The sequence below is a fragment of the Haliotis asinina genome, chromosome 12, assembly GCF_037392515.1.
Source record: "Haliotis asinina isolate JCU_RB_2024 chromosome 12, JCU_Hal_asi_v2, whole genome shotgun sequence".
NCBI lineage: Eukaryota > Metazoa > Mollusca > Gastropoda > Lepetellida > Haliotidae > Haliotis > Haliotis asinina.
In genome coordinates this window covers 53550153-53563640 of record NC_090291.1, presented here as the reverse complement: position 1 = coordinate 53563640, position 13488 = coordinate 53550153, and the positions used below count along the sequence as shown (strand labels likewise).

The window sequence follows — 13488 nt, the reverse complement described above, 5'->3', positions numbered from 1 at the left end:
GCCAGTAGGCTCCTCGTCATGCAAAGTAATTTAGAATAATATACACATTTTTCAGATTTGTACACATATGTGGTGAAGTTACATAAATAAATGGTGCTGGTAATCAACATGTTTGACGCTTTGGATCACAGAGATTTGACAGCTTATAAAATATCCTTCCATTAGGGAAAATGACCCATGTTGGATTAATATGCATGGTAGCATGACTAGATTTTTATCATTGATCTTTCAAAATTTCATTTTGTCTTAATATTGGAAAGAAGTGTGTATAAAACATAAATGTCAAACTGTATTTGACGTTTGACATTAATTTATTAAGAATCCTTCATTACCTCTGTGATGATTGTTGTTGTACAAAGTGACTCAACAGCATGGCTTTCAGACTCATTTGGTCAGACTTATGTTGGTTACCCTGCTTGCTGAGAAGTCCAATCACTGGTTTGTTTGGCCTTACCTGCATATTCATAGATCAACTGTTGTAAAAGCTGGAATATTTCTCAGTGTTTTGTAAAAGCCACAACAAACTTATGTTGTTACATTTCAAGAAGTAGTCAAATTGATTAACTACATGCCCAACTGCTTCAATTATACTACTCAAAAGAAGTAAGGACCTCCTATTACCATAGTGCATCTGTCATGGTGTGACCACTCAATCGCAGCTAGATGAAAGAGTCCGGTGGTCCTTCATGTCTTCAGTAGTACATATCTGTTCATATATCAAGTGTTTTTGTATCTTAAATTGTAACCAAATTCTCTGGTCTTAAAATGTATGATTTATCTGGAGGAACAAAGCAGCATAGTTAATGTTGTCCTCTTATTTGTTACCATGGAGGTCATGAAAGCTCATTTGACAACTTTATGCAAGTTTATGAGTAGCATCATGGGTTTCATCTCTTGATGATCAGGGCATATTCCACACATAGCTGTAAAATGTCATGCCTTGTCCCCAGCTTATTAGCCACACGTGATTTATACCAAGGTCGAGGGTCACATTAGCTACTGGAGGTATTTTATCTGGCCAAATATCTTCATCTGAAGAGTTTGGTCTGTTAAACTTCAAAGGGTCTAGCAGTCGTTCCAAGTCAATGTCTTACTGACGCACTGGGTGACATGCTTTCTCCAGGCTGCGGATTCAATTACAAATACTTTTCCAAATCATTAGCTTTTGTTTAAAATGAAAACTCATGCCATTATATGGTAATTAACTTGCTTTACATGGACGGGTCACTGCACATATAGCGGGGCCAGGTTTTAGGACAGCAGTGCAAGCAGTTTACATATCTGGTGCCTTACAAACTTTCAATGTTTCTTTGATGTTTAGAAGATGGTCCAGAAATGTTTCGAGGAAATCAGGTCTTTATTGTGGAAACAAGTTTTGTATTTGTGTTAGTATTGCTGTGTTTGAAAATGTAGGTGTTAGTAATCAGTTTATAATACTGATCTGGTGTTGTTCAGTATACTTATGATTTCTACATGTAAATAACCAGTCCGATGAATTTGTTTACGCTTTAAGAAATCAAATAAAAAGCAGATGGCTATCATGATACATATGTGATTATTATTGCAACTTTTTTTTTGCCACTAACGAAAACAGAATTTAATGAGGGCCCTTATTGTTAGGTTATTTCTCTGTTTATCGAAGGGTTTCAATTTCCCACATATGCAGTTGCAGTTTCTTTTTATGTGAACATCTTTGTGAAGTGCACGGCTTGACTCGCCCAGCTGTGGGGTGTAGGGGGCGCCATGCAACGGCAAATGTTCACATATATTATCCAATCATTGTTTAGTATGGACCAAATTTCCCAGTTCTGTAGTGTTGCCACTGTCATAACTGTTTTGGCGTGCCCACCGTATGTTTGCTCGTGTGGTTTCCGAAGGGCTTGGAACTGTATATAGTAGCCATGTTTTTAGATTTCCGCAGAGTTAAAAACAGCTGCATAGCAATTTGGTAGTCAGCGCACCTGCACACCAGCCTGATTCACATGGCTATCAAATTTGAGCTGACTAGTGACACTGTCATGCACCCATTCGACCTGACTAATAAAGGTACAATTTTACGCCACTAAATGTCAGCAAATGAATCTTCGCAAATTCTGAAATTTTGTTAGTTTATAAAACTGCACATTGTAATCTGTTGACACTGTTATGCGGTCACAGAATTATATATTTACAAACTGTTTATATTATATGCAAGTTGTAAGTAACATGTATTGTAGCATTATATTTTAGCTATTAAGGGATCATATTTGCATGTTGTGTATTTATCAGCACTATTTATCAGTACTTTTATCCCCTTGTAGTCATAATATATATGGAGTTGCTTCCCTTTGATTAGGTGATTAAAATGAAAAACCTTTTACCCGAGATACTCATTTAAAAATAACATAGCATATAGTCTGTTGAAGACATTTGATGAAACAGAATATTGTGAAATATGTAAAACTTATTTCAAGATATGAAACAAGTCTTTTTTAAAAAATGTGTTTCAGAAAAGAAACACACTGTTGATTTGAGTCTTCCATTCATGACAAGGTAGCATTGTTATGTTTTCTAGATTGTTATGAAACTAGCACTGTGACACATGCATGGGGATGTCTGAAAAATACATTTGACATATACTATGGTCATTAGACTGTGAGGCGTTGTTAAAACAGCTATAGCTAGTAGCCATTGTTAGAGAAGATTTTGGACTGTTTGGGGGATGTGATATTTTAATTAGAGGAGCTAGATTCAGATCATCTGGTGAGCAGATGACAACATGGCTGCCCTGTCCCGACCTGCCCCAGGTTTGACTGACTGACTGACTGACGTTTGCCCAGATGGCAGAAACTGGTAACCACTGAGAGGAATGTGGTGTTCCATATACATTTGTATATACCAGAGCAACCAGCAACAATTGTTGTATGATGACAGACAGTCCATTTTCATGATGAATTAGACAATTTGAAGCGCATCCCCAGTGTGTTTCAAATAAAATGCACTGATTTGCACTGATTAGCAAAAACATAATCTTGTGGATTTGTTTTTAGGTTTGGTTGTACTTCACGTCTGAATTACAATTTAACTGATCAAATCGGGATGCATATATCATATATTTCCAGTCCTTTCTTCATTTGATTATGTTTAATCATGCCCTAAAGCCTTTAATTTGTCTTGCCTGTGCAGAGGCATTGATTCCATATTTTGAGGAATTCTTTTAAAATAAGGGTTCATTCTGTTTGAGGATATTAAAAGGGGTCCCTGTAGAGTTCAGCTGATCAGGGATATGGCTGTGAACATGAACACATGAACACTATATAGAGAGGTGAGGAAGGGCTCTAATGACCTCCAGATGGCGCTACCTACTGAGGTCATCCCATGGGGCAATCCTGTTCCCTTACAATGTTGCCCTCTTGTGCCAGCGACTTCAACTGAGCCTCTGTCTTGGCACATAGCATGGAATTCCACAGACTCGACTGAGCACAGTTGTTATGCATTCCCATCCACACCTTGTCCTGGGCTGTGTATTCTATATCTTTATTACTCCCTACTGGAGCATGGCCACAGTGTTAAAGGGGCTCCTGGTCATAGAACCATTCCATGTATGAGGCACTGTCAGGGCAGCAGGTATGCTCATGAGTTAATAGTCATATCACACATTGCTCCAGGTCATAGGACCATTCCATGTATAGTCGTATCACACACTTCTCAAATAAATATTATGCTTGGATAGCTGATACTTTTATCAACTGATTTTGATTTTCCATTGTTAGAATTTAGTTACAGTATTTTTATATTTTTGTTTAAACAGATGGGATTAATTGTAAGGATATGCCATCAGATGAATGTGATAATGGTTATATTCCCTGATGTCATGGTACTTACTAAGAAGAAGGCTGAGGTAGGGGCTGAGGTAGGGGCTGAGGTAGGGGCTGCTGGTGGGGATGATGGTGGGGATGATGATGATGGTGGTGTTAGTTGTAGTTGTGGTGTGGTGATGATGATAGTTGTGGCAAAGAAAAACAGTTGTTTTCCCCAAACACTTGCCATGTATTTTAGTGAAAGTAGTTTTCCCATCATTGTCACAGAAGTGGAATGTATTATTGCTACTGGGGATCACATTCACACTGAGAAGTCAGTCTGTCACACTGTTGTTTGGCTACTGCTCTGAGGAGCAACTCACTCATGATTCACTGAGAAACAATGTGAGAAAGTGTTGACTTGCCTGTATTTTACTCCAGAGCAGGTGTCATACAACTTGTGTAATATTCCCAAACCCAACATATTGCAGTAATTGATAATAATGGTCGTAACTGGAACCTTCCTGTGTCTCTGCAGGATGGGGAAAGGCAATTACAGAGACACATGTAACTGCTCTACGAGATTGGACTAATTTGAAGCTTAGGGCTAGAAGCAACAGCATATACAGAGTACATCCTCAATGCTCGATACTCCCAAATTGGGTTTATTGTTTTTCATCTGGATTGAGTTCTTGGCTATCTGTATGTGAAGAGACGAAAAATCCCTGTTTGATAGTTTTGAGAAGAAATAGATCAATAACTGGTTATCACCAGGACAAACAAATACTTCAGCAATATGGTTGTACACCCGGGTTTTTCATCGCAGCAAGCAGTACAAATGGCTAGTTATTGGATGATAAATAATTTCCAGATCTGAGTAAACATATGGCATGGTAGTCCATGGGGAAGGGGTCCCTGAGACAAGTCGAGGAAACGCAGCAAGTGTAAAAGGAACTGCAATGGTTTCCAGATGAGAAAGACTCTCTACTGATTGAAAACAAATTTGCCGAAGGTGTTGATGTACCATCCTTTGCCGTTGGAGATGTGCACCAAATTTGAAACACATTATAACCCTGCTGAGATCTTGTCACTCATGTGTTCATCTGCCCCCCTCTTTTTCACGCCTGCTGTCTTCCATTTTGACGTCTGCCCTCATCCATTTTGCTTCATCAAACTTGTGATTGCTCCTCACTGAACATACTTTCAAAGACAAAATGAGACAGGGAATAGTTAAATGATTGTAAGCACTGCCAAGGTGGCGTGCATCCATACAAAGGTCGAATTGTCAGTGATACGTCTTGTAATGACTTGTGGAACTATGGCTCTGCGTTGAGGATTAGCACGTTGTAAAATCGCGCCTAAAAATACCATATGTGTTTAGTTGTATGTTCTAAAGGCAATGGACATTTTCTCCTGGTGGTCTTGTCTGAAAAACTTTCAGGGCTCAGGAAAAAGGTAGTTTCTTTGCATGTAAAAAAAGTATAATTGATTGTAACTTCCTAAAGTATGTCAGTTCATACAATTTGACAATGTTTATGTTTGTGTGTTCAAAGGATATGATCTGAGAATCTTCTGAAAACGTCAACTAGTCACATTATCTTGTTGTAAGGCCTTTGTTAACTTTTTATCATGTTCTGTGGATCATTTATAAATAAGCTAATGATAGTCAACATCGGACAAAATCATTCTTTTATTCCAAACTTGCTAGAAATGTGAAAAACTAGCCATAAATTAAGGAAAAGTTTAGATTCTTGATATTTTCAATCTGAACTGATTTTAGCTTTATAATTTTGATATTTTTTCTACAAGACTTGTAATATTAATTGGGTCTACATTGGTGGCCTGATTTGGGTTGGTTGTTGTTTAATGCTGCACTTAGCAATATTCCAGCTACATCGTGGCAGTGTGTAAGTAAAGGAGTGTGGATGAGACTGTCCAGTGATCCACAGCATGACCTGCACAACTGGGATACAGCGACATACATCAGCCATGTCTGCAAAGCTGACCACCTGATCCTGTAACATGGGTTAATGAATAACGTAGGTGACAATCAGCTGGAGAATATTGTCATGTCATTCACTCTCCTTACTCACATCAAACCTTGAGAAGGAATGTTCAGATGAAGGCTGGGGAGTATCATTAAAAGTGTGGCATTTTAATGAAATACAGAATATGTTTTGCATTTTGTCTTTTCATGGATTGTTCTTTAAAATTGCACAAAGACAGAGAGAGATGTCTGAAGCTTAGACAAGCATTGGGGTAGGAATGTCATTTTCACCCTGGTCTACTAGTGCATCAAAAGCATGCATCCTCCCTTATAAATTACATGTCCTTACCTAGCATACAGGCTAGAAGTATATTTGCTAATTTTTTACATTATTTTTTAACATTTGGAAACATTAAAAGGAGTCTATTGTTACTGTTTTTACATACTATTCAAAATTAATAGAATGTGAAATATCAGTGTCTTTTTTAATGCATTTTTACAGTACAATTGTAGTATTTTCGACATTCAGGAAATTGTTCTATGGTTTATTTCCCAAGGTGTTGTCATTTTCCCCCAAAGAATGAGAAGTGAACCTCTAACATATGAGAGTGTGATTGAGTGTATCAGGTTATCTCCCTTGAGCTGTGAGTGTGGCAAGAAGTTTGTTGTGTGTTTATTTGGACGTGTTTATCAGCAGATCTAGCGTTTGGAGGAGAGATAATATCTATAAGACTATCAGCTGACAGTGTAAACTGAATGCCAGGTCGAGGGTTGCAGGGATCTCCATGACGGTCACAACTAATACTATGGCCATGCAGCCACTGCTGTTGTTACTGCTTCTGCTGTTGAAGGGGGTGCAAAGTTAAACCATTGCCAAACCGATCAGCACTGGTTCCTGTAATTCTTGTTGTTTTCCTTGTAGTTATTAATTAGCTCTCCGAGGAAATTCTTAAATGTAGATGAAGCTGAATTTGTGGGCAGCAATGTCTGTGTACTTTGTGACGATTCATGTCATTAGGTTCATCCAACTTTCAAATGCTTAATATGAAATTATGAAATACTTATGATTAATTTTTTTTCTGAATTTTTTTTCCTGCTCAAATTAATGTGACAATAAATTTTCATAATCTTTGGTGACAGCAGTTTACAGATGTAATGTATTGTATTGACTTCAGATAATGTACCGGTATTAAACTGGGTTGAGATAATGTAGTACTGTATGAGACTTTTATCACTCCTACCATTTTGACGAAGAGCGAATATTTGTTGAAGTACAAGCCATAGTCTGTGATAGCAATTTAACATCTATCTAAAATATCAAACATGGATTAAATCTTGCAGCCAACGCTTTTACTGTCATGTCTAGGTACAGCTCTTGTACTCCGTTGTGTTTACCTTCTTTTCTTTACAATCTGTTTGGCTCAAAAGCAGGCCGATGAAATGCAATCTAACTTGAAAACTAATAAGGATGAAATCTCAATGAAAAGCTGGTCTTAATCAAAACATCAGACCATCTCTCTGAGGTTCCAGCATAATTTATGTCCTAAAAATAACTGTCTACAAGTTTGTCATAAATATAACCAAACTATCATTAAAATATTGACACAGTTCACTATTTGTTACAAGGGAGGCATGCAGAGAAAAGAACAACCCTTGACACCATTTTGCATGTGCATCTTGAATACCTGGCTGTCCCTAAATGCACAATATTTTAATCATTAGTTAATTACCCGTGAAGGTCCTTAGGTAGAATAGGCCTTCAGCAACCCATGCTTGCCATACAAGGCTACTATGCTTGTCGTCAGAGGCGACTAACGGGATCGGGTGGTCAGGCTTGCTATGTCATCTGGTCCCAATTGTGCAGATTGATGTTCATGTTGTTGATCACTGGATTGTCTGGTCCAGACTCGATTATTTACAGACCACCGCCATATAGCTGTAATATTGCTGAGTGCAGCGTAAAACTAAACTCACTCACTCATTAATTAATAACTTTTTCATTTTTAGTGCATGTATTCTGCAAAAACCTCACAGAGTTTGTCTCATGTTTTGATTATGACCAGCGTTTCATTGAGTATTATATGTTTGTTAGTTTTTAAGTTAGATTGCAATTCATCGGTTTTGAACCAAATGGACTGGAGTACAAGAGACACAGTTTTGTTGTGGTTTAAAGACAGAGTATCATGTGGTTCCTTGCCAGTACCATAGTGACAAATACATACCTATACCTTGTTTTGAAAACAATTTCAATGTCTGCTTTTGTCAACTTGATCAAAGTTTTTATCATAATTCAAACAACAACTGTCAGCTGTCTTCTTGTTGTCTAACATATCTTCTTTCTTCCAGGAACAAATGGGATAATATGATAGTTTTCTCATGTTCTGAATGTGTCCTTTTTTGTTGGTAGGAGTTCCTGCTTGGAGATTGCTCAAAGGCCCAGTCAAAGCTAGGATGGAAGAGGAAATACACCTTTGACGTGAGTTAGCTTGTCTCTCTGTCAGTTGTGTGTTTTTTATTATTTAGGTATCAAAAGTAAACAATTGGCCCCCCAACAGTGATGACAGGTATTGCTCTGTGAGGCCATTCCAATGTTTTGTAAGTTTGTTGTATGTGGCAAAAACTAGGAGACTCTTATTGGAATAACAAAGGTTCTTTGGAGTTTAGAATAATACAACAGAATGGTTCAAACATTGTCAACTTTTTCACATTTTTCAAAGCTTTTCTGTTTCATGGTGATAAATGTTAGGAGATCTCACCTACCTAATGATGTTTTATGTTCAGAAAAAAAAGATTGTATTTCTTTTTAATTGTCTTACATGAGCTCTGACAGGAATCTCAGTGCAGTAAATCCTGTGTCCCCATGCTTGCTAAACATCGGGACTTAATGTGGGCACAGCAACTGCTCAGCATTGAATATATGATCTGACAAAATGACCATATGAGAATATCACAGTCAGCTATTTGGGAACTGTCTGTCCTCAATGGCTGCTCAGTATGGAATATATGGTCAGACATAGTGGCCATTTGAGAATATCACCATCGGCTATAAGGGAACTGTGTGTCCACAATGGCAGCCCAGTATGGAATATATGGTCGACATAGTGTCCGTTAGAGAATATCATTGTTGGAATTACCATTGTCAGGTTGTCAACAGATGCAGTCTGTAGTTAGCATGTGTCTTTAATGTGCTGAGGTCTAGGGTTGTCTTGCCCCATTAATTTGGATGATGTATACTGTGACTTTTCAACATGTATTTAAACTGACTGTTATATTCGACAGGCCCTTGTCAGAGAGATGGTGGAGGCTGATGTCAAGCTGATGCAGGCCAACCCAATTGCATAGACACATGGTAAGTTGGTAGGTCTAGGCATAATTCACAGATTTGTGGTAACTCTAGGTATAGCTCTTACATTTGTGGCAAGTCTAGGTACATCTCACGGACACTGTTGTAGGTCTAGGCAACTGGTAAGTCTAGTAACATTCCCCAGACTTTTGGTAAAATTGCGCAGGTTAAAGAGTCTCAATGGCAATTCATTGATCTGTAACATTAAAGATGACATCAGTGTTGCCCGTCTTCCATGTCTGACCTGACAATCCAGTACAGATAGGTGACTTTGCAGGGGTCAGTGGTTGACATTACAGTACAGGTGTTGATGTGACTAGCAGTTATCCTTGCAAATAACTGACCTTACATTTCACAAACATGCAGGCATTTGAGCTTATAAGCTTCCAGTAGACCTTAGAGACCAACAGATCACTACATATTCCAGAAAGGTCCATCAGGTTTCCACAGTCAGTGCATTAAACCTGCCATGATATTTCTTGAATATTGCTAAAAGTGGCATTAAACTACTCACTCGCTCACGCACTCAACCCGTGAAGGTCCCAGGGTAAAATAGGCCTTCAGCAACCCATGCTTGCTGTAAAAGGCGACTGTGCTTGTCGTAAGAGGTGACTAACGAGATCGGGTGGTCAGGTTCGCTGACTTGGTTGACAAATGTCATCGGTTCCCAATTGTGCAGATCGATGCTCATGTTATTGATCATTGGCTTGTCTGGTCCAAACTCGATTGTTTACAGACCACCGCCATATAGCTGGAATATTGCTGAGTGTGGCGTAAAACTAAACTCGCTCCCTCGCTCGCTCACTCACTCACTCACTGCATTACAAAAGAGTTTTACAGATGCATGTGTTAATATGCAGCATGTTTATGTTTCAGAAGACAATGATGACAGCATGGGAAGTGGTGACATCTGGGAATTTGCCCCTAACAACTATTAACTTTATTGTATGGGAAAACATAAGGAACTATTGTGTAAATATGGGAAAAAAACAGAAACATGTCGTCCATCTCCATGACATGTTACTGATACTGACTACGTCATGTACAGTGTATTTTATGTTGGACAAAAGGGAGCATTTAATGGTGAGAATGTTGTCTAGTACTTATCAAACTGGTTATTGGTGAAGACTACCTACCTGATGTGGGATAGTAGTAGGGGAACCTTGTTTTGTGTATTAGAAGAGAAATAGTTTTGTAAAGGAGGCAAAAACTGATATGTGATTACTCAGCAGAAGCCTTTTCTGCAGAGCTTCAAGGGCCAGTGCTCTGTACTAGGAGTTTACTATTACTGAAAGTCTCTCTAAAAATCATGCTTCTGAAAGACTGTCTGTTTATCTGAAGAAGATATGCCTTGCAAATGATGTCATGCTACCCCAAAGAAATCATCCTCACTCAGTAGTTGTGCTCAGTGAAGTCTCTGAAGGAAGTCAATGAATGAAGCCATGACTAATTTAGCTCTCTGAACTGCAACCTGCTCCAGCTCCTACGGAGACCACTTCTTGCTGGGCTTCAGGGGCTGTGGCTTGTGCTGCTTTTGCTGCTGCTGCTTGTTGGCCTTCAGGAGGTTCCAGTGAAAGCTTGTTGTCTCAGACAATGTACCTAGACCTCAGCAGTACTCACCTGCATGACAAACAAAGTTATTTTGGTGTTTTTTCATTTGTTAAAATATTTTAGTCCTGACATGCCAGGGAAAACCCAGTTTGTGTGAGTCAACAAGATTTCAGTATATGAAGCTTTTAGGGGATATATTGTGGACCATATTAAGTGCTATTTGGTTTTCCTTGGTTTCCATTGTCAGACATGAAATTGTTATGTTTTCATCCATAGTTTATGCATAGTATTTATAATAAGTTGATAAACCACATCCTATATTTCAGGTTTGAATCTCTGGTGACTGAAGCATGCTTTTACAGATCTCCATGCTAATTTCAATTCATGTGCTACTGTCACATACTCTAGTGCCATATCAGTCACAATATCAGTTTCTGAAATGTCTACTGTAGTATATTTCAGATGGAAATGCTTTTGATGTCCTGAACTATATAATTCAGCGTCCTGTTCACTAGATGTCCGACAGTGATATATTGATGTCCTATTGTATTATATTATATATAGCCATATCATTTGATGTCCTACTGTAATATACTTCAGTGGCACAATCACTTTATGTCCTCCTGTAATATATTTCAGAGGCACTATCATTGGATGTCCTACAGTAATATATTTCAGAGGCACTATCGCTTGATGTCCTATTGTAATATATGTCAGTAACAAGATCACTTGATGTCCTACAGTATTACATTGCAATTGGGGACAATCATGTCATTGCTTCAGATGGAACTTAGACTCCAGTCAACCAGGTTGAGATCATCAGAAAAATCAAATTCAGGCTTGGCCCATACTGTATGTTGAACTGAATAGGATTTCACCAAATACTATACACATGTGTTGTGTTATATATCGGTTGTTATTTTTGCTACATGTTTTCCAGTGACACAATATCGTTTTCATGAATGAGATTGAAATGGTTCAGAAAAAATGCATATTAAGATGCAAAATGGCTATCATTGACCTCATTGTTTAGTCATTTGTAAATCCACAGGAATGGCAATTCCATAATGAATGTATGTGCCAGAAATGTTCAGTGTCAGATTTCTCTTTGCCTCATATGAATAAATGTCTGTTCCCAGTTATCTCTAATACTTGTTAAAGTCCAACCCATCAAAGTTGTTTGTATGTTTGATATATCTGTAAATGTCTAGTAATTTGGGTACTTAATTTCTGGAGATGCCAAGTTATGCCTTGTCTGTTTTTGAATGATTGGTATACATGTAAATAAGTATGGAGGCCATGTTGTCAGTATGAAGTGGCTCTGTAACACAGAATCTCATTCCTCAGTATGTTTGTGAAATGTAGTTTCCTGAATTATGCCAGGATTTTCTGAATTGTCACCTGCAAGTCAGTTTCACTTCTGTACATTTTAATTTGGAAAACTGCAGAATGGAAAGCATCTCCTTGAAGTACTGTCCAGAATGAGCCAAGAACAAGCTCAGTTGCAAAAACTGTTAGTGACAAATTAGTTTTGAGATCAAATTGGCTTATAAAATGTCTTGTCAAGATCTGACTCACAAAAGTTTTGAAATTGTAATAATGATTATAATAGAACTGATTTTCCTTTCAAGACAATTTGCCATGTTAAAAATGGATTTATTGAACATATGTAGGTCATGACACTTACTGAAGACAATGAACAAAATGGGATGTTCTTTAACTTTACAAGTTGCATACATAAATTTCTACATTTGGGAAATATGGTACCACAGTCATGTATGGCACAGATGATGTTCCATTCTATCAAAATGGTGCATCTTGAACGACATTTAATCTACACAGGATAAGTGATTTCCACATGTGTACTCTTTGTATCAGTGCTGGACGAAAGTGTACATGAACCCCAGATTGTCAGTGTTTCTTCAAGAAGTCCCCCCCTCCCTACAAGAGCTTGTTTTGATGTACCAGTATTTACATTCCTGTGTCTTGTGTCCTGGATACAGGAGCACAGATGCATCAGTAACACTCTAGATGGTATTATAACTGAATAGTGTATGCCAGTATACTATTTTTGATACAGAAAATCAAAGCAGTTGAAACAGATTTATCTCGTCAGTTTCAAAATCCTTTAAGATTATCCATGGGTAATCTGTTGTGTCGGTTATTATTTTATGTAAAATAATATATCTCAAGGAAATCAGTCGTATGTTATTTGAAATTGACCATTCAGAATATCTCAGTAGGAGATGGTAATCATAAGGCGTTTTGTTTATATTCTCGGTGTATGTTATCAATACATTTTCATTAACCCTGTGACATTCACATGTATTTGATGAAGGAAATCAAACAATCACAAAGACATCCAAACTTGAATTCCAAGAAATTACATCTGCTCAATAATATATATGAACAGAAAATAATTTATTGACCATTTTGATTGTTTATGGTGTATAGAGCTGAAAGGCCTCTACTTTGTGGGAATATTATTCATGGATCTTTATATGGTGGGAATTGCAGTAATAAAATGGGATACAGTTTGTGTGTGTTTTGTTGTCGGTGAGCTTGGAACTTACTCAGCAGAAATAGTGATCAGACAGAAGTGAGATGTCTTCTGGTCTGATCATGACAGTCAAATTGCTGTTGCAGTTTTTCAGAGTGTCCTCCCTTGGGCATGTCAGAAACCTTGACAATCATACAGCCATAGATGAGATAGTTTCAGCTACCTTCATATCACTGTGTTAACTATATGAAACAAAACCACATAACTCTTTTATTTAATCTGATGTTTCAGTGAACTGAACAATCATTTGTAGGATATGAATGGGGGC

General features: G+C 37.8%; 1 protein-coding gene across 1 annotated transcript in view; it reads left to right on the top strand.

Annotated features, from left to right (window-relative positions):
* LOC137257961 (GDP-mannose 4,6 dehydratase-like) overlaps positions 1-13197 on the top strand; it is a 59854-nt gene extending 46657 nt beyond the window's left edge. The window contains exons 10-12 of the mRNA XM_067795481.1: positions 8174-8242; positions 9046-9115; positions 9986-13197. Coding sequence (XP_067651582.1) covers positions 8174-8242; positions 9046-9108 — 132 coding nt within the window. The 3' untranslated portion in view covers positions 9109-9115; positions 9986-13197. The remainder of the gene's footprint in view (positions 1-8173; positions 8243-9045; positions 9116-9985) is intronic.
* The last annotated feature ends 291 nt before the right edge of the window (positions 13198-13488 follow it).